Here is a 22,322-nt window from a genome sequence, read left to right as displayed (position 1 = left end):
TATCAGTATTTCCTTCTTTTATAAGGTGAATATGTCTTTGTGTGTATATTTCACATTTTCTTTATCCATCATTTCATGATTGTGAACGGTGTTGCTGTGACCACTGGTGTGCAAGTATCTGTTTGAGCCTATGATTTCAATTCTTTTGGATATATAGCCAGAATTAGAATGACTGGTTCCTACGATATACCCATGTTTAACTTTCTGAGAAAACACAGAATGTTTTCCACAGCCCATGGGTTTCCCTGGTGGCTCAGATGGTAAAGAATCTGCCTGCAATGTGGGAAACCCAAGATAGATTCCTGGATCGGGAAGATCCCCTGGAGAAGGGAATGACAACTCACTTCAGGATTCTTGCCTGGAGAATTCCATGGAAAGAGGAGCCTGGTGGGCTACAGTCCGTGAGGCCACAAAGAGTCAAACAACACACTTTCCCTTTCACATGCATCATTTTGGGCTTCTCTAGTGGCTCAACTGTTAAAGAATGCACCTGCAGTGCAGGCATGCAGATTCGATCCCTGGGTCAGGAAGATCTCCTGGAGGAGGAAATAGGAACCCACTCCAGTATTATTCAGATATCAGTGGGCTTTCCTAATAGCTCAACTGGTAAAGAATCCACCTGCAAAGCGGGAGACCTGGGTTCGATACCTGGTTGGGAAGATCCTCTGGAGAAGGGAAAGGCTACCCACTCCAGTGTTCTGCCCTGGAAAATTCCATGGACTGATAGTCCATGGGGTCACAAAGAGTGGGACACTACTGAGCAAGTCACTTTCCAGTATTCCTGCTTGAAAAATCCCACGTACAGAGGAGCCTTTGGGGCTACAGTCCCTGTGGTAGCAAGGACTGAAGCGACGAGCAGTATGAGTATGCATCATTTTGCACTCCTACCACCTATGTAGGAGGTCATATTTCTCCATAGTCTAATCAACTGTTATTTTCTTTTTTTGCAATAGTTATTCTCATGTGTGAAGTGATATGTTTTTGTGTTTTTCATTGTATTTTCCGAATGATTAATGATGTTGAATACCTTTTCATGTACTTATTGACCATTTTTACACCTTTGGATCAATGTCTATTTATGTAATTTCCCATTTTTCAGCTGGGTTTTTGCTGTTCTTGAGTTGTAACAGTTCTTTATGTATTGTGCACATTAATTCCTTGTCAGATGCATAACTTGCAAAGATTTTTTCCTAAATAGTGTATTACAGTTACTTTATGATAATATCTTTGATATACAAAATTTCTTTGATGAAGTCCGATTTTCTTTTCTTTTATTACCTATTCTTTTTGCCTCATACCTAGGAAATCATAACATAATTTATGTGATGAAGTTTTCCCTTAGGATTTTCTTATAAATTGCTGTAATTTTACTTCTAAATTTTCATTCTTTGATCCATTTTGAGGTAATTTATATATATATGATATGTCTTCATTCTTTTGCATGTGGATATCAGAGTTTTATTAGTACAATGTGTCAAGAAGTGACTGTCCTTTCCCAATTGAATGGTCTTGCACACTTGTTGAAAATCAGTTAGCCATATATATGAAGGTTAATTCCAATTTGTCTTCTATTCCATTGGTTTATATGTCTACCCTTCTAGTACCACACTGTTAATTTACTGTTGGTTTATAATGTTTGAAAATATGAGTCCTTTCACTTTTTTGTTTTTCAATATTGTTTGTCTATTTGTGGTTCTTGCAATTCCATATGAAGTTGTTAATTGGATATTTCATTTCTACAAAAAGGCTATTAAAGAGTTTTGATAGGCATTTAATAAATCTATAGATTGCTTTGGATAGTGTTGACATTTTAGCATGTTAACTGTTCCTATCCATGGACACAGGATGACTTTCCATATATTTAGGCATTCTTTAATTCCTTACAATGATAATGTTTTGTAGTTTTCCACACGCAAGTGTGTAACTTCCTTGGTCAGATTCATTCTTAAGTATTTAAATTGTTTCGTTGTTCTTGTAAGGAAGTTTTAAAATTTCACCATCAGCGTGTTCATTGATACTATGTGCATAATAAGCAAAACTGATTTGTGTGTGTGAATCTTGTATTCTACACCTTTGTTAAATTTGGTTTTTAGCCCTAGTAGCTTTTTGTGAATTCTTGGAGATTTTCTATGTATAGGATCATGTCATCTGCAAATATACATTGTTTTACCTCTCATTCTAATGTGCATGAATGCCTTTCTTTTTCTTGTGTCATTTCCATGCTGAACTTCTAATAAAAGTTAAATAGCAGCAGTGAAAGTAGCCATTCTTGTATTTTCCTGATCTTAGGAGGAAAGCTTTCAGGTTCCATCATTGAGCTTGATACTAGATTTTTTTTTTTTATACTCTGTATCTTGTTGAACGGTGAAGGTGATGGCACCCCACTCCGGTACTCTTGCTTGGAAAAGTCCTCCCATGGACGGAGGAGCCTGGTAGGCTGCAGTCCATGGGATCGCAAAGAGTCGGACACGACTGAGCAACTTCACTTTCAATTTTCACTTTTCACTTTCATGCATTGGAGAAGGAAATGGCAACCCACTCCACTGTTCTTGCCTGGAGAGTCCCAGGGAGGGGGGAGCCTGGTGGGCTGCGGTCTCTGGGGTCGCACAGAGTCGGACACAACTGAAGCGACTTAGCAGCAGTAGCAGCAGCAGCATGTTGGGGGCTTTTTTCACTCTTCCTAGTTTCTTACGATTTTTTACCATGAGAGAAATTAGATTTTGTTAGCTTTAATGAGTAGCTTGTAATGATCATTTGTTTTGTTTTGTTTTTTCCCTTGTTATTGAATGTCACTTAACTCTTTAACTGTCTCTTGCATCTTCTGAAAAATGTGTTACTGTAAAAATTACACATTTCCAGTCATCCATAACATGTCTACAACTCAAATATCATTAAATTATTGAACTTTTAAAAAATTTTACAAATTTTAAGGGTTACTTTCCATTTATAGTTGTCAGAAAGTATTGGCTATGTTCCCCATGTTGTACAATATATCCCTGAGCTTATCTTACACCCAATATTTTGTGTTTCCAACTCCCCTACACATATATTACCCTTCTGCCCTTCCCCACTGGTAGCCACTATTTTCTTCTCTATAACTGTGAGTCTGATCATTACACTCATATCAAGTTATTATACTGATTGATTTACTTTTGCTTAACCATCCTCATCTAAGGAAATTAAACACCATTTCATTATGGTGAATACTCTTTTTCAATATTCTACTGGATTTGAACTGCAAATATTTTCTTGAATATTTTAATATTTACATTTAAAACTGATCATGGTCTATAATCTTATGTTTTGTTATGTCTCTATGTGGCTTTTGTATCAAAGTGAATCTGGTCTCATAGAATTATTTAGTGTTCCCTTAAAATTTTTTGAAAATTTGGAAATTATTAGTTTATTTTATTGTTTAAAAGTCTGGTAGACTTTACTAGTGATGTGATCTCTCCTGGATTTTTCCTCTAGGAGAGATTTTTGATTATAATTGATAATTCAATCTCTTAATTTGATATATCTGTTAAAATAATCTATTTCTTCTTTTTTTTTTTTGATCAGACTCACAGATATAGAGAAGAAACTAGTGGCCACCAGTGGGGAAGGGAGGAAGGGTAATATAAGCCTAGAGGAGTAGGAAGCACAAAATATTGGGTGTAAGATAAGCTCAAGGATGTATTGTACAACATGGGGAACATAGTCAATATTTTGTGATAACTATAAATAGAAAGTAATCCTTAAAATTTGTATAATTTTTTAAAATTAATTAATTTAATGATTCTTGGGTCACAGACACGTGATTATAGATGACTGGAAATGTGTGATTTTTATACAATACATTTTTCAGAAGGTGCAAAAGGTAGTTAAAGAGTTAAATAACATTCAATAAAAATGGAAGAGAAATTTTTAAATTCTTATAATAAAAATGTTGCTAAAGTCCTGTAAAAAAGAGGTGTGTAATTTGACATTTATAGATTTTTATGGTGCAAATTTGCATACTATGTTTCACTGGGAATATTTCAGGTGTAATTGAATAGGACATGTTCAATTGTCACATTCTGATTCTACCGTTTTGTCAGATTTCTACTAAGACAGTAAAAGCAGATGTGGTAATAATAAAGATAATATTAAGACTTAGTACTATTATGTAAATGAATAGTCAAAGTAATTCAATATTTACTGTAAAAATAAACTATTATAAATAAGAGAAAAAATCACCTTAAGTAAATTGAGTTTTTCAAGATATTTATCCATGACCTCTAGTTTGTCTAACTTTGTTGTACAATTTTTATATCACTTTTTTCCTCCAGTTTTGTTGTGATATAATTGACATAATGGCACTGTGTAAGCTTAAGTTGTACAGCATAATGATTCAACTTACATATGTTAGGAAAGGACTATCACAATAAGCTTAGTGAACATCTATCAGCTTATATATGTATAAAATTAAGTAGAAAAAATCCTGAGATGAGACATCAGGAAGTTACTCTCCTGACAATTTATGTGTATAACATACAGCAGTGTTAATTAAATTTATGATGTATATTGCATCCTGGTATTTATCTTATAACTGGAAGTTGGAACCTGTTAACTACCTTCCTTGTATTGCCCCTTCCCCAATCCCATGCTTCTGGTAACCAAAAATCTGATCTGTTTTTCTATGAATTTCTGTAATTTTTTTTTTGTTTTGAAGTATAATTGACCTACAACACTATGTTAGTTTCTGTTAGACCACATAGTGATTTGATATTTCTATACATTTCAAAATGATCATCATGATAAATGTAGTTACAACATGTAAAGCTATTACATAGTCATTGCTTACATTCCCCACACTCTACTTGGTAAAATACATACAAATATATGTAAAACATATGATTATCTTAAGTTGCTGATCTCTTAAGTGCAAATGCATTTTAAGAACCTTACATTTTTACTCCTCCCAACATACTTAGTGTTTTTGATATCATATTTTAAGTCTTCTTGTTTTGTGCATCCCTTATGGCAGAAAGCGAAGAAGAACTAAAGAGCCTCTTGATGAAAGTGAAAGAGGAGAGTGAAAATGTTGGCTTAAAACTCAACGTTCAGAAAACTAAGATTATGGCATCTGGTCTCATCACTTCATGGGAAATAGATGGGGAAACAGTGGAAACAGTGTCAAACTTTATTTGTTTGTGCTCAAAAATCACTGCTGATGGTGATTACAGCCATGAAATTAAAAGACGCTTACTCCTTGGAAGAAAGGTTATGACCAACCTAGATAGCATATTTAAAAGCAAAGACATTACTTTGTCAACAAAGGTCCGTCTAGTCACAGCTATGGTTTTTCCAGTGGTCATGTGTGGATGTGAGAGTTGGATGGTGAAGAAAGCTGAGTGCCAAAGAATTGTTGCTTTTGAACTGTGGTGTTGGAGAAGACTCTTAAGAGTCACTTGGACTGCAAGGAGATCCAACCAGTCCATCCTAGAGGAGATCAGTCCTGGGTGTTCATTGGAAGGACTGATGTTGAAGCTGAAACTCCAATACTTTGGCCACCTCATGTGAAGAGTTGACTCATTGGAAAAGACCCTGATGCTGGGTAGGATTGGGGGCAGGAGGAGAAGGAGAAGACAGAGGATGAGATGGTTGGATGGCATCACCGACTCGATGGGCATGGGTTTGGGTAAACTCTGGGAGTTGGTGATGGACAGGGAAGCCTGGCGTGCTGTGATTCATGGGGTCACAAAGAGTCGGACACGACTGAGCAACTGAACTGAACTGACTACTTATTGTGAGTATACTTGATTGTACTACTTTTGTCTTTTAACCTTCCTTCTAGCCTTATATCTTGATGATTTACTAGCACTGCAGTACATTTCTCTTCACCGATGAGATTTTTCCTTTTGTAATTTTCATGTTTCCAGTTGTGACCATTTCTTTCTCACTTAGAGAAGTTCCCTTAACATTTCTGTAAACCTGGTTTGGTGGCTCAAATCCCCTTTAGCTTCTGCTTGCTTGCAAAATTTTTGATTTCACCATCAAATTTGAATGAGAGCCTTTCTATATAGAGTATTCTTGGTAGTAGGTTTTTCCTTTCATCATTTTAAATATATCACATTACTCCATTCTAGCCTTTACAGTTTCTTCTGAAAAATCAGCTGATTGTCTTAAGGGAATTTCCTTGTACATAACTTGTTTTTTTTCCCTTGCTGCTTTTAAAATTTTTTTCTGTATCTTTAATTTTTTCCATTTTATTACAATGTGTCTTGATGTGGTCCTTTTTGAATTAGTCCTGTTTGAGATTGTCTCTGCTTCCTGCAATTGGATGCTTGTTTCCTTTTGCAGGTTAGTTATTATATCTTCAAATATGCTCTTTGCCCCTTTCTCCCTCTTCTTCAGGTCCCCTATAATACTAATGTAGTGTGCTTGATGCTCTCATGTAGGTCTCTTAAGCTGCCCTCATTTATTTTTATTCTTTTTTATTTCTTTTCAGCTTCAGTGTTTTCTAGTACTTTATCTTTTTGCTCACTGACCTGTTTCTCTACATTATCTGATATACTGTTTTTTCCTTCTAGTGTATTTTTCATGTCAGTTTTTATATTCTTCATCTCTGTTTGGTGGTGTTTCATATTTTCTCTTTGTTAAAAGTTTCTAACTTCTCACTCTGTTCATCCAATCTTCCCCCAAGTTCTTTGAAAATCTTTACAGCCATAATATTAAACTCTCCATCAGGTAGATTGCCCGCTTCCATTTCACTTAGTTCTTTTTTCTGGAGTTTTATATTGTTGTTTCACTTGAGTATATTCTTCTATTACCTTATGACACCTTACTTTCTGTTTTATTTTATGTATCTTTTTTTTTTTTTTAATTTATTCTCAGTCGGAGAATAATTGCTTTACCATGCTGTGTTGGTTTCTGCCATACAACAACAAGAGAAAGTCGCTCAGTCATGTCCAACTCTTTGCGACCCCATGGACTGTCGCCTACCAGGCTCCTCTGTCCATAGGATTTTCCAGGCAAGAGTACTGGAGTGGATTGCCATTTCCTTCTCCATATTTTATGTATCTTATAGTTTGGTTACATTGCTTGATCTAGGAGAAGAGACTTTTTGTAGGAGACATCCTGTGCATTCAAGCAGTGTACCCTCCTCTGATTACCTCTTCATTTTTACAAAGCAGACAAGCCAGAGTCTTGTTATTAGCTACTGGGGTAGCCCTATTTGGGCTGCATGTATCCTTCTGTTGTGGGCTTGAGGCAGCAGAGAGATGGACCCCGAGCTGAGTAGTTTAAGTCTGTCCTCTGTGGACCAATAATCCAAGGTAAAGATGATACAGGGGCAGAGAGGAGCTGAGTTCTGCTCAGATAAAGACACCACATATTTTTCATTCTTGACGTCAAGGAGACCTTTTCAATTACACATGTGCAGAAAGTCTTCTTAGGGGTCAAAAAGGAAGGGAGTGCCACCCCATAATAGGTAGTATAAACCTTCCCACAGGCCCCTGAGATGGAATCCATCTTAGCTAAGTGATGCACGCATACACAGGGGAAGACTCTGAGTTATATCAATAAAGACTCAGAGCCAGACAAAGCAATATCGGCCAGATGAAATTTGGAAAGAAATGATCCATAGAGTGATTTAAGCTACCATGACTCACAGCTCTCCCTCTGAACCTGCCCATGTGTGTCTGTTCACACGTGCTCTTCTTTTTTCTCCCAATAAACACTTCACTTGTTTCACTAATTTCTGTCTCTTTGTTGAAATTCATTTTTACAAAGCTAACAAGCCATGGCCTTTTCACTTGCTACTGGCCCTTGCGGTCTAATGGCCTGGACTCAGTACTCTCACTGCCTGGAGCTGGTTTCAATATCTGGTTAGGGAATTGACATCCTGCTTCAAGCCACTGCCTGCTAAATTTCCCTGAGATCAGATTGACTACTATGAGCCATTGGCTCCTCTGAAAGTAATACCTGCTGGCCTTCAAAGTCAGTGCTCTGAGGGATTAACTTCTGAGCACAGAATATCTGGGCTAAGGAGTCCAGAATTGGGCTCAAACCTTTCAGTCTTTGGGAACCACTTCTGCTAATTAGCCTACTTGGGGATATGAGTCTTGACTGTATTCCTTCTCCATCCTTCCTATCTATCTAACTGTGGTTCCTTCTTTATATATTTAGATGTAGAAGATCTTTACAGCCTGTCTTCTGTTTATTCTCATCAATAATTGCTCTGTAAATAGGATCTATTTTAGTGTGCCTAAGGAAAAAGGTGAGCTAGGGGTCTTTCTACTCTTCCATTTGAGCCATACTGCCATTATATTCTCTTATAACCTTTTTATCTCTATAAATCCATTAGTAATCTCCCTAGGATCATTTCTAATTTTAATTTTTTACATCAACTCTCTTTTTTCTCTTTTCTAGTTTAGCTAAATGTTTGATAATTTTGCTGACTTTTTTAAAGTACTGGCTTTTTATTTTACTGATTTTCCCTATTTTATTTTTAACCTATTTTTATTTATCTCTGATCTAATAATCATGACTTCTTTGCTTTGGCTACATGTTGGTTCAGCTAGCCTTCTTTTTATAGTTCTTTAAAGTATAATCTTAGGTTGCTTGTTTTAGATCTTTTCTCTGTTTCAGTGTAGTCACATAAAGCTATAAGGGCTTCCCTAATGGCTCAATGGTAAATAATCTGCCTGTCAATGCAGTAGACATGAGTTCAATCCTTGGGTTGGAAAGATCCCCTGGAGTAGGAAACAGCAACCCACTCCAGTATTCTTGCCTGAAAAATCCCATGAATAGAGGAGCTTAGTGGGCTATAGTCCATGGGGTTGCAAAAGAGTCAGAAACTACTTAACTACTAATCAAATTCAAATTCAATAATTAAAAATTTGTCTGTGGTCCTGCTTTCTCACCATATATTTTTTGTCTCTTGTGTTTTCATTCATTTAAAAAGATATTTTCTAATTACACTCATGCCTTATTCCTTGACCTATTGATCCAACAGCAGAAAATAACTCTGCTTCTTTATAGATTCATCCTCTTTCTTTTACTGTTGTCATAATTTATATATTTATGCATTGTGTTCATAATTACCTAATTAAACATTTATATATTAAATTTTTGAGATTTTTAAAAGTTAGATATATAGCCAAAACTGCAAAAATACTAACTTTTATAATTGAATTTATTGCAATTTCACATCACTGCAGATCTTTATTTCTTCATATAGTTTTATGTTACTGCTTAGCAGACTTTTATTACAACCAGAAAGTTTTCCTTTTGCATTTTTTACAGGGAAAATCTAGTGTTATTGTTGTTCCTCAACTTTGCTTTTCTGGGAATGTCTTAATTTGTACTTCAATTTTAAGGACATTTTCCTCATATAAAATTCTCAGTTAACAATTTTGTCTTTCAACACTTTGAATTTATCAACTTACTGTCTTTCCAAGGTTTCTGATGAGAAATTGGCTGATCACTGTATTAAAGATACCATATATGTAATGAATTCTTTCTTCCTAGCTACTTTCAATATTTACTCATTATCTTTGGCTTTCAAGAGGTTGATTATATGTCTTAATGTTGGTTGCTTTGAGTTTATCCTACTGGAAATTCATTAAGCTTCTTAGAGGTATGGATTCATTCTTGCTAAGCTGCTTCAGTAATGTCTGAATCTTTGCGACCTGAGCCTGTCAAGCTTTTCTGTCCACGGGGTCTCCAGGCAAGAATACTGGAGTGGGTTTGTGCCCTCCTCCAGGGGATCTTCCTGATTCAGGGATTGAGCTCACAACTCTTAAGTCTCCTGCATTGGCAGGCTGGTTCTTTGTCACTAGCGCCATCTGGGAAGCTTGTATGGATTCATGACTTTATTAAACTAGGGCTATTTTAAGCCATTATTTATTTTAATATGCTATCTGCCAATTTCTTTCTTTCTGGGACTCCCAGAGTATATATGCTAATTCACAGAATGGATCCCCACAGCTTTTAGGCTTGGTTCATTTTTTTTCTTCTTCTTTTTTTTTTTTTCTGTTCCTCAAACTTGATAATTTCAATTATCTTTATTAACATTTGCCACCTCTTCTTAACATCTTCTACTTCTGTTAGGTCCATACCATTTCTGTCCTTTATTGAGCCCATATTTGCATGAAATGTTCCCTTGATATCTATAATTTTCTTGAAGAGATCTCTAGTCTTTCTCATTCTAGTGTTTTGCTCTGTTTCTTTGCATTGATCACTGAGGAAGGCTTTCTTATCTCTCCTTGCTATTCTTTGGAACTCTGCATTCAAATGGGTATATCTTTCCTTTTCTCCTTTACTTTTGGCTTCTCTTCTTTTCACAGCTATTTGTAAGGCCTCCTCAGACAGCCATTTTGCTTCTCTGAATTTCTTTTTCTTGGGGATGGCCTTGCTCCCTGTCTCCTGTACAATGTCACGAACCTCTGTCCATTTTTTCATCAGGCAATCTATCAGACCTAGTCCCTTAAACCTATTTCTCACTTCCACCGTATAATTGTTAGGAATTTGATTTAGGTCATACCTGAATGGTCTAGTGGTTTTCGCTACTTTCTTCAATTTAAGTCTGAATTTGGCAATAAGGAGTTCATGATCTGAGCCACAGTCAGCTCCCGGTCTTGTTTTTTGTTTTTTTTTTTTTTTCATATCTTGTTTTTGCTGACTGTATAGAGCTTCTCGATCTTTGGCTGCAAAGAATATAATCAATCTGATTTCGGTGTTGACCATCTGGTGACATCCATGTGTAGAGTCTTCTCTTGTGTTGTTGGAAGAGGGTGTTTGCTATGACCAGTGCATTCTCTTGGCAGAATCTATTAGCCTTTGCCCTGCTTCATTCTGTACTCCAAGGCCAAATTTGCCTGTTACTCCAGGTGTTTCTTGACTTCCTACTTTTGTATTCCAGTCCCCAGTTAACATGTGCACTCCAGACATCCTGGAATGTGAAGTCAAGTGGGCCTTAGGAAGCATCGCTATGAACAAGGCTAGTGGAGGTGATGGAATTCCAGTTGAGCTATTTCAAATCTTAAAAAATGTTGCTGTGAAAATGCTGCCCTCAATATGCCAGCAACTTTGGAAAAATCAGCAGTGGCCATAGGACTGGAAAAGGTCAGTTTTCATTCCAATCCCCAAGAAAGGCAATGCTAAAGAATGCTCAAACTACCGCACAATTGCACTCATCTCACACTCTAGCAAAGCGTTCAAATAATAATGTTCAAAATTCTCCAAGCCAGGCTTCAACAATATGTGGACCATGAAATTCCAGATGTTCAAGTTGGTTTTAGAAAAGGCAGAGGAACCAGAGATCAAATTGCCAACATCTGCAGGATCATTGAAAAAGCAAGAGAGTTCCAGAAAAACGTCTACTTCTGCTTTATTGACGATGCCAAAGCCTCTGACTGTGTGGATCACAATAAACTGGAAAATTCTGAAAGAGATGGGAATACCAGACCACTTGACCTGCCTCTTGAGAAATCCATACGCAGGTCAGGAAGAAAGGGTTAGAAGTGGACATAGAACAACAGACTGGTTCCAAATAGGAAAAGGAGTACGTCAAGGCTGTATATTGTCACCCTACTTATTTAACTTATATGCAGAGTGCATCATGAGAAACGCTGGGCTGGATGAAGCCCAAGCTGGAATCAAGATTGCTGGGAGAAGTATCAATAACCTCAGATATGCAGATGACACCACCCTTATGGCAGAAAGTGAAGAACTAAAGAGCCTCTTGATGAAAGTTAAAGAGGAGAGTGAAAAAGTTGGCTTAAAGTTCAACATTCAGAAAACTAAGATCATGGCATCTGGTCCCATCACTTCATGGCAAATAGATGGGGAAACAGTGGAAACAGTGTCAGAGTTTATTTTGGGGGGCTCCAAAATCACTGCAGATGGTGATTGCAGCCATGAAATTAAAAGACGTTTACTCCTTGGAAGGAAAGTTATGACCAGCCTAGACAGCATATTAAAAAGCAGAGACATTAGTTTGCTGACAAAGATCCATCTAGTCACGGCTATGGTTTTTCCAGTAGTCACGTATGGATGTGAGAGTTGGACTATAAAGAAAGCTGAGCACAGAAGAATTGATGCTTTTGAAATGTGGTGTTGGAGAAGACTCTTGAGAGTCCCTTGGACTGCAAGGAGATCCAACCAGTCCATCCTAAAGGAAATCAGTCCTGAATGTTCATTTGATGTTGAAGCTGAAACACCAATACTTTGTCTACCTGATGGGAAAAGTTGACTCATTTGAAAAGATCCTGATGCTGCGAAAGATTGAAGGCGGGAGGAGCAGGGAACAACAGAGGATGAGATGGTTGAATGGCATCACCGACTCGATGGACATGAGTTTGAGTAAACTCCGGGAGTTAGTGATGGACAGGGAGGTCTGGTGTGCTACAGTCCATGCAGTCACAAAGAGTCGGACACAACTGAGCGACTGAACTGAACTGAGCTGAACATTTGCTGATGCTTTTGCCTTGTGTCTGATTTAGAATGCCTGCAGTGAATTTTTCACTTTAGTTATTGTAACTGTTAAATCTACAACTTCTTTTTGATTCTTTTAAAAAATAATTTCTCATTATCAGTATTTCTTTTTGTTCCTATATCATTTTCTTCTCTTTATCATTGTCTTCCTTTGTTTCTTTGTCCATCTTTAGGACAGAGTTTTTAAAGGTTTTGTTTCTAGTAATACCAAAATCTAAGGTCCCTCAGAAATTGTTTTTCTCAATTTATTTTATTCCTTTTTTTCCCCCCTTCATTCCTTTGATTGGGCTATACTTTCATCTAATTTTCTGTCTTGTGATATTGGTTGAGAAGTGTACACTGGATTTTTAAACAAGATTCTAACTCTGGAAATCTGATTTGTCCCTTTGATGGGGTTTGCTTTGTATATCTGTTTGTTTGACTGTTGAAACATTTTTCTTTGCCAGAAAACAGGCTGAGGTTAAAGCTTTAGGCCTTCTAGATATTTTATGAACCATTGTCTTTTCATGGACCTGCACATAGCTTTCTAAATTCCACTGTGTGAGGTTGTTTTTCAATGGCTTAATTCAATGACTTGCTCCCAAGTGGACAAAAACAGGAAATTGAAAAAAATAGGCTTATCCTTTAAAGTTCCTGGAAACTGCATCTTCTAATGAAAGTTGAAATGACTGTGGCCAACTTTTGTGCCTCACCTCAATTATCACAGGCAGTAGTCAGCAATTAGACTGCAGACACACAGTATTTGGCAGTTAAAGTCTCTATTGCTTCTCATGGTGCCACAAATCACACCAGGAATACAGGCATTTGGCTACTGTGAGGCTGGGTGATGGAGACTTTCAAGTTGCTGCTATTCTAAAGGCCTGAAATTGACTGAAATTAACCACAATTTCCATCCAGTCTTTCCACTGTGCGTTGCAAGTACTCAGAGTCCAAATTTCAAATATGGTCACTTCAGATAGCCTTTGCTGGAACAATTTTGTTTATGCAGAGAGAGAGGTCTTGGTGCTTCAGATTCTGCCCTGGTTTAACCCCTAAGCATTGTATATTTTAATACAATTCAATATTCTTATGAAGATGCTTTTTTACATTAAATATTTAAAAGGTACTGTTTCCACAAAACAATTTTTGAAAGTAATTTGGCTATGAATACAATAATTATTGTGAGCATTTGTAACTTAACATTACAGGTAATTCTCTGTTTTAACTAAAGCTAGGAGAAAAAATGTCTTTGAGAGTTTAAGAAGAACATTACTCAGTTATAACCTAGAATAGTATCAATAATTTATGGTAACATCAAAGAGGGAGCTACATAAATCTTTACTGTATTAATATTATTAAAGTTTTCAATTATTTAAATAGAGGAATCATTGTTTAGGAGTATTCCAAGAATATACGCTGTAACTTCAAGGCTCAACCAGGTCCTGATTGATCCAAATCCATTAATTATAAGGAAATATAGTCCCAAGGCATTCTGTGAATCAAGACTATAATTTAAAATATTATAGTCTTTAAAATATTTAAAATAAATATTCTTTTATTCTCAATCATGGCAGTTGTAACTCGTGTATGTGCCTCACATTAAAACAAAACAAACAACAAAACAATGTTAGATTACATGGAAGGTTTAAAATCTAGGCACAAAGCTTACTGATTAACAGTAGTGAATGATTCAGTATTAGCTCATGTTTAAAGAAAATTCTGCAATAAGTTTTCCTGTTAGCAATGCCAGGATATCAATTACATATGTTGTTTTCACAGTTAATACTTTTTTTATATCTTGGTTAAATTGACAATAACAGTACCAATAACTTTTACATTTTAAAGCACACTTTTTAATTAAAGAGTTTTTCCTAGATTCTAAAATAGCTGCCCCTCCCTCAAAAAATATAAATATCTGACCTTTTGTGGAATCTGGGCAAGGGCTGATGCAATCATTTTAGACTTCTCTTCTGTGAGGTTTTTGACCATTGATCCCAGGGTAAACACCACAACTCCATTTTTTCCAGAACTTTGAACAAACTCTTCAAACTCCTGTGAAGAAAACAGTCTGTTATGTGAGAGTTTAGAGTTATGAGTCACACACTTTTCTCAATGTGCCTGAACTAAGAATGATTCTAGTTTTTCATGTTAACCATTTCAGAGTACAGAATGTGACTGGAAATCATTGGTTAATAGGCAAATTAAAAATGATTTAAATTGGAGGTTCCCTTTTAGCACATTAGAGGTGTGTGTGTGCATGTCTTTACAAATTATTGTCTATATGTATCTTTTGCCATTGCTGAGTTCTTTACTTGTATCATTTGACTCTGATACATGGTAACTAAAGTAATATGTATACATTTGCAGATGAGAAAGCTATCTCAGAAAGGTTAAGTAATTTGTCCAAGGTTATAGAGCTTCCCTGGTAGCTCAGCAGGCAAAGAATCCACCTCCATTGCAGGAGATCCCAGTTCCACTCTTGGGTAGGAAGATCTGCTAGAGAAGGGATAGGCTACCCACTCCTGTATTCTTGGGCTTCCCTGGTGGCTGAGACTGTAAAGAATCCTCCTGCAATGCGGGAGGGCTTGGTTTGGTCCCTGGGTTGGTAAGATCCCCTGGAGAAGGGAACAGCTACTCACTCCAGTATTCTGGCCTGGAGAATCCCATGCACAGAGGAGCCTGGCAGGCTACAGTCCATGGGGTCCCAAAGAGTTGGACACAACTGAGTGAGTTTCACTTTCACACAGCTGTAGGTGTTACAGCCAAATTTCTAAGTTACTTCAGCATGATTAAGTATGCCATTTTACTTTGAATGTGATGCTATATGTGTCTATTATATTACTGTCATTCTCAGAGTATGCATTATAAGAACTTCTGTATTACTTGTCCAGTCAGGAAGGTATATAGCTACCTCATTTCTAAATGTGCTGTGGAACCTTCTACCAAGAGAAAAAATAGGCAATATAAAATAAAACTGAAATTTACAAAATAGAACAAAGTAACTGTACCAAAAGTATGTCATTATATTGACTGTACTTCAGTAGAAAATGAAAGATAAATCTTATTAGCATCCATGGCTAAATATGAGGTGAAGCACCAGAGCTACTTAAGAATCAAATGCTATTCATTTGGAGCATTGTGGAGAAGGTGCTAAAAGGTAATAAAGAGAACTGAATATAGTCATTGGCTTACTCATCATTTACCATTGTACATGCACTAACTCTGAAATAGCACACAAAAGTTGTTACTGTTCGTGAAAATGTTCGAGTTTCACCAGGTTCTCCATCATATTCCTTTCTATTAGAGCCTCAAACCTCATGATTACTTTACTCTTCACCCTCTTTATGCCTTACTTTGCACATTTGCATTGACTCTTGTAGCTGTATATAACATGTTGATTTAGCATCCTTTGTTGTCTAATTTTTATAATTAGGGATATTACTGAATCAACATTAGCAATACAAATTATTCAAATAATTCAATGTTATGAAAATGTTTGCTACGTTGAAGAATCCTACTGATATCATAAATTTAGGAATTTTTTTTTCATATGTGTGAGAGCATGTCATCATGTGACTGCAGAGATGTCATTGTGCTTTTGTAGTGTCCCCAGGGCCCTAGTGTTCTCTAGTGGGTGGAGATGGGGAGATAGATTCACTGGAAAATCTACAAAGCTCTTATGCTTTCTGGACACCCTGCAAAAAGTAACAGATTGATCCTTTATGCCACATTATTGATAAATAAATACTTAAATACACACATTACACATACATATACATACACATTAAACATTACACATACATATGTGTGTTATTGGTCAATACTAAGACAATAGAAGAATTCTGCATATTTTTGAGCCATTAAATATATCTGTTTATTGCAAGCCTCACATTATTCCAACATTTGATTTCTAGGATTTTAGAACTGAATGTTTACAAGGCATAGATCTTTTATTAAAAATTATGAAAAAAAAAACTAGAAATACTTAAAGGATTACTTTCTGAGCTGAAAAAATGGCTTATGACAATGTAGAATGGATATCCAACATCATCTATCTTTTCAAAATATTGAACATTGTGCTTTAAGATTTTGCTGTGAATGTAAATGTCTTTAAAAATAGTTTATTAATTTAAAAAACTTCATAAATACTTAATTGACCTGTCTTCTGTGATTACAACAATGTGTTTAATAGCTGCTTGCTGGATACTTCATTGTACCTCATTCAGCATATACAAACATGAATTGACCATTTTCCCTCAAAATTGCTCTTTTCTCTTCTTCACTTAGTAAATGACAATATTCTCTACTAAATTCCCATACAAAATAGTAAATATAAAGGTATGACATATACAAGAAATAAAAAGCTAAGGATTAATTCTGAAACTGTCACTCTTAACTGCCACCTCCAGCCTAGCTGAAAATCTTTCTTTGTAAATATTCGTTAAATCTTTCCACTTATGCTCAAAATTATTATCATATTGCAGTTTGGATTTCTATAAAGTCTTTCTGAAACTATTGCACCTATTTCTCAGCCCATTCCATCTCAGCCCATTTAAGTCGTACTCCATTCCAAATAATTCAATAACCAAAATATATGAAATGGTAAGCTGTATCATGTTATTGCTTAAAACTTATACATTGGTCTGTCATTGATATTAAACTTGAGGTGAAGAGTACTTGTACTGTGCTGTGCTTAGCCGCTCAGTTGTGTCTGATTCTTTGTGACCCCATGAACTGTAGCACATCAGGCTCCTCTAATTCATGGGGATTTTCCAGACAAGAATACTGGGATGATTTGCCATGCCCTCCTGCAGGGGATCTTCCCTACCCAGGAATCGAACCCAGGTCTCCTCCACTCCAGGTGGATTCTTTACCTTCTGAGCCACCAGGGAAGTCAAAAGACTACTTAGCATTGCTCATTTTCTTTTTTCACAACTTATCCTATGATCATCTTTCCAGGATAATTTCTTTCCTCTGTTTAAACCAAACAAACCATTACTGTAAGTTCTGCCAGGATTTGGGGTGAGCCATCACACCTCTATTTGATCGTTTCTCCAAGTGTCATAATTTCTCTACTATGTCCATTTCTTAGACTAGGTTATGCTGACTAACTTGCAACTCAAAAATCTCAGTGTCTTGGGGTTTCCCTGCTGTCCCAATGGTGAACACTCTGCTTTCCAAGGCAGGGGACACCTGTGAAATCTTGGTCAGGGAACTAAGATCCCACATGCTGCAGCAGCATGGCTGTAAATAAATATGTAAATAAAAGGCTCAAAGATCTTAGTGTCTTAAAGCAACAGCTTCTTTCTTTTACCATATATCCATCTATTATTCCATGTATTTTTAATCAGGGTCCAGACTGACACACACCATTCACATCACAAAGGGAAAGAGAACTCTGGAGTAAGTGCATCTGACAATTAAGAGTTGGACATTGAAGTTATACATGCCTCTTCAGCTCATACTCATTGCCCAGAGAATACTGGATAATTTCACTAAACTCAGTGGCTGGGAATTTTATTTTAGCTAAACATCTGGAATATTTGATTAGCATCAGTAATGATTACTATGATAATGCAGAAAATATGGTAGCATGAAAGTCTAATGTGGATAAGTCCCTTTAATTCTTGTGTCTAGGTTTTCAGTTTGAATATCAAATACTAAAAATAATAAACTAAAAATCATTCCAGGAGGTAAAGACTGACAGAGGCAAAAAGAAACACATTCAATTACCTTAGGCAAGGGTTTTGCAGGCTTGCAGTGCAGTCCTCCAACAAATTCAAAGTTAGGTAAGTAGGGGTGAGGAAATTCAAAATCCCAGTTAGTTCGAAGCAACCACATTTCAGCTTTTCCCATAATCTCACAAAATGTGGTAGATTTTCCTGAACAAAAACGAAAGATGATAGAGGGAAAGTCATTTGATATGCTAGGTGGGACATGTTTAACCATCAAATTTCCTATGAAAAATCTTTAAAAAACTAATATTAGCTTTATGCAACCCAAGAGAAATTAATAGGCCTTTTCCCCTCCAAGAGTACAAAATACTGAGACTATGAAGAAACAAACACAGAATTAAGTATGGAAGAACCAAAGACCCTCTGCTTTATCTCTACCAACAGAATCTTTCAGCTTGAGCTACACCTGAGCCCTATTCCTTGCTCAGAATCAGCAGGTGCTCTTAGCAATGAACAAGAAACCCAGCCAGTGATCCTCAGCCTACTGTGATAGAGTCTTCTCTTCTGGAATTCCAATTTATCTCATCCTCATTGCTCCAAAAGCCTCTGATAGCTTTAAAAATAAGCAGTTTTTTGAATTGAACCATTGTTTTTTTTTCTGGTATTGGAAATGTCCTGTTGCTACTAAGTACATCCTATCCAGAATGGAAATCTTGTAATAAAAATCTTAAAGTGATTATCTCCTTTGCCATACAAAATTAGTTTCATGAAACTTTGTTCTCTTTGGTGAAGATAGAGTACTGCATCATAATCTGGTGGCAAAATATTTGCTATTTTGACTTACTTGCTGACAAAAGTGTCCCCTTTCAAAAGAAGTTGAAAGCATGTGAATATTAACATAATAGAAGCTAAAATTAGTGACTCTGAATTAAATCACCTTCCTTAGTTTGGAGCAAGAGTTTTCATTTCTGAGTGTTCTTTTGTAATATGCACTCCACGTCGCCAATAAGAAACTATAGCTATCTGGATTCTCACCACGTGATTTTTAAAAAAATATTTTCCTTGATGTTCTCAGAGTGCTGAAGTTTTTATTAGAAAATATGAGGAATTTTTGAATTGCCAGGAAAACCTCTCTGCATAAGAGATCACAAGCAAATCTCAGTAATTTAGGGGTCTGATTCTGGTAATGTCCAAGGTATTAAAAATCCAGTTTCAGACATAGTATAGACTTCATATTAGAGCCTTAGGTGTCAGCTATGAGTATAATCTTATTTTCTTTCTGAAATGCTTTATTCCCCTGCTCTTTTAATGACAATTTTATTGAGATACAATTTATACCATACAATTCTTCCTTTTAAATACACTATGCGGTATTTTATGCTACCTTCTTTTTATTTAGCAAGTTTTCAAGATTGATTCCTACCATCATATGTATCAGTACTTCAAGATTTTTTGTTTCTGAATAATACTTTTGTACAGATATACTTCATTTTTTTAATCCATTCAGTAATTGTCGAGTATTTGTGGTGTTTTCATATTTGGCTCTATGAATAATGTGGTTATGAGCATTAAGGTATGTGGTTTGTGTGGGTAAATCCATTCATTTGTCTTGGTTATAAGCCTATGAGTAAAATTATGGGCTCATATCATTGATTTGCCTTCTTTTGTTATACAAATAATATCTTTTTTAGTTAAAATCTGCACTCTTTTCTTATTAATCTAATGTGCTTCAGGCACCTTATTGAAAGGAAGACAATATTGTACAAAAACTATAATTGATCTGAATGAAAAGATTGTGAGCCAATATCTCAAATTTGGAAAACCATTTCCCAAAGTTGCAAAACAATGCCACTTTTTGTATTATGATGTTGCATTTGTTGGATACTGGATGATTCAAAGATTATTTATATCTTTAGAAAAATGTATCTACGTTCTATATTGTTATTTGTTAGTGATTTACTGCAGATTTTTGTTTTTAGATACTTCTAAATTAAACATTAACTTGCATATTTCTGTTTAGTAGAAAAGATCATCTCCTAAATTATGATTTTATTGCCTTATTAGACATTGACTATTTTTGTGTCTAACCTAATAGTACTATCCTAACATTCTTTTTTATCCAAAACTGTTTATAAATAGTTCCTCAAAATATTTTGAAGTAGATACCATCTTACCTGTTTCCTCCTCAATTATTAGAACATATTTGTACATAATAAAATTAATAATTACATAAATTATAAGTTATATTTGCAATTTGAAAAAATATACTTGGAATTCATTATATAATGAAGGTTATAAATTGATCCTGAATGGCAGTCTATATCTAACAGCATTTTTAAATTTATAAGTAAAAGAAATGTTTTTCTTCTGTTTTATGACTTTATTCTTTTTTTTTCAGATTCCCCAAAGAATATTCCAGGCACCAAGAGCTAGGAAAGAATCAGAGACAGAGTTATGTCCTATCACTAACTTCACACTAAAATATGTTTCTAAGCTGAGTATCAAGCTGCTGGAACCAGGAGTAAACAAAAATCTTAAATCCAGCTGTAGGTCAGTCACTTCTTGATCCACAGTTCAGAAAATGTCACCAGGATGAGGTATCAATGACCTTTTCTCAGTTTTGTCTTTTGTACCTTGTACTTTAGACATAGGTGAGTGATGGGTGCAACAGTTTCAGCCTGTTTTTAGGGTCAAGTGTAGAGAAATAAACACCTGTTTCTGTCACAAAATGCCTAGAAAATACCTCAGTGTTACATGTCCACCTGGATTAGGTCTTATGCCTTGTTGAACACAGAGCATATTCCTGGGCAGCATGCTTCATTAAATACACTCATATTGTTTCTGAATTGTTGAAGAAATGATTTCTCACAGGAAATTTAGAATGTGCTGAAAATAAGGAAAATGGAAGGATCTATATAAAACAAAATATTACAACTATGAAGGAAATTTTTAAAATTTAGTAATAAACTAATCTTTTAGTAATGACACATTATTAGAGATAGTTCTGTCCAAAATAGGAAAAAGAAAAAAAAAAGCAACTTTAAAATGCATATAAAACTAAAACTGACTCCTAAAAGCCATAACATTTCTGCATGTTATGTTCTGCAGGCAAACATAATGTTCTGCAGGCATAACATTTCTGATTTCAAGCAACATTGTAAGTTATAGGGAGCACAGCCATATGGTATAGGCATAAAAACAGGCGCAAGAACCAGTGGAACAGAATCAAAAGCCACAAAATAAACCCAGACATATATGATCAACTAATATTTCACAAGGGAGCCAAAAACACTCAATGAGAAAAGATCATCTTTTAATCCTTACTGGAAAAAAAAAGGATATTCAAATGAAAAGAATGAAACTAGACCCCAGTCTTACTCCACTACAAAATTAACTGGAAATGGATTAAAGATTTCAATGTAAGATCTGAAACCAGAGTTCCTAGAAGAAAACACGGCAGAAACTTGTCTTGATATGAGTCTTGGCAGTGATTTTTTAAACATGATACCAAAAGTAAAAGCAACAAAATTAAAAATAAGCAAGTGAGACTACTTAAACTAGAAAGACTATGAACAGCAAAATAAATGATCAACAAAATGAAAGGCAATCTATAAAATTAGGGACAATATTTTCAAGCCATATGTCTGATACAGTATTGCTATCCATAATGTCTAAAGAACTCATACAACTCAGTACAAAAATAAAAAAAAAAAATTTAATGTAAAAATGAGCAAAGGACCTGAATAGACATTTTTCCAAAGAAGATATTCAAATGGCTACTAAGTACCTAAAAGGATGTTCCCCATTGCTAATAAGGGAAATGCAAATTAAAGCCACAATGAGATATCACCTCATGCCTGTTAATATGGCTATCATGAAAAGACAGGAGGTAACAAACGCTGGTGAGGATATGGAGAGAAGGAAGCCCTAGTGCATTGTTGGTAGTAATGTAAACTGGTGCAAAACTCTGGAAAACAGTATGCAGGTCCATCAAACAATAAAATTATAAAACTACTACCACCTCCCATGTTCACTGCAGGGCTGTAGCATTATTTACAGTAGCCAAAATATGGAAAAATTCTAAATGTTTTTCAGTGGGTGAATGGATAAATAAAATATGATTATATATACCATGAAATAGTATTAAGTCATGAGAAAAAAAAGATAACCTGTCATTTGCCTCAATATGGATGGAACTTGAGGAAA

General features: G+C 35.6%; 1 protein-coding gene across 1 annotated transcript in view; it reads right to left on the bottom strand.

The window, feature by feature from the left end:
• The window catches only part of LOC145514638 (UDP-glucuronosyltransferase 2C1-like), a 34,340-nt gene that overhangs the window by 6,687 nt on the left and 5,331 nt on the right, over window positions 1-22,322 (bottom strand). Inside the window, exons 2-3 of the mRNA XM_081512921.1 lie at window positions 18,175-18,323; window positions 14,362-14,493 (exon numbers count right to left, since the gene is read on the bottom strand). Of these exons, the coding sequence (XP_081369047.1) occupies window positions 14,362-14,493; window positions 18,175-18,323 (281 nt within the window). The remainder of the gene's footprint in view (window positions 1-14,361; window positions 14,494-18,174; window positions 18,324-22,322) is intronic.

The sequence above is a fragment of the Giraffa tippelskirchi genome, chromosome 1, assembly GCF_054371585.1.
Source record: "Giraffa tippelskirchi isolate mGirTip1 chromosome 1, T2T-mGirTip1v1.2.pri, whole genome shotgun sequence".
Lineage (NCBI taxonomy): Eukaryota > Metazoa > Chordata > Mammalia > Artiodactyla > Giraffidae > Giraffa > Giraffa tippelskirchi.
Note: the sequence above shows the minus strand (reverse complement) of the source record. Positions and strands in the feature narration are given on the sequence as shown.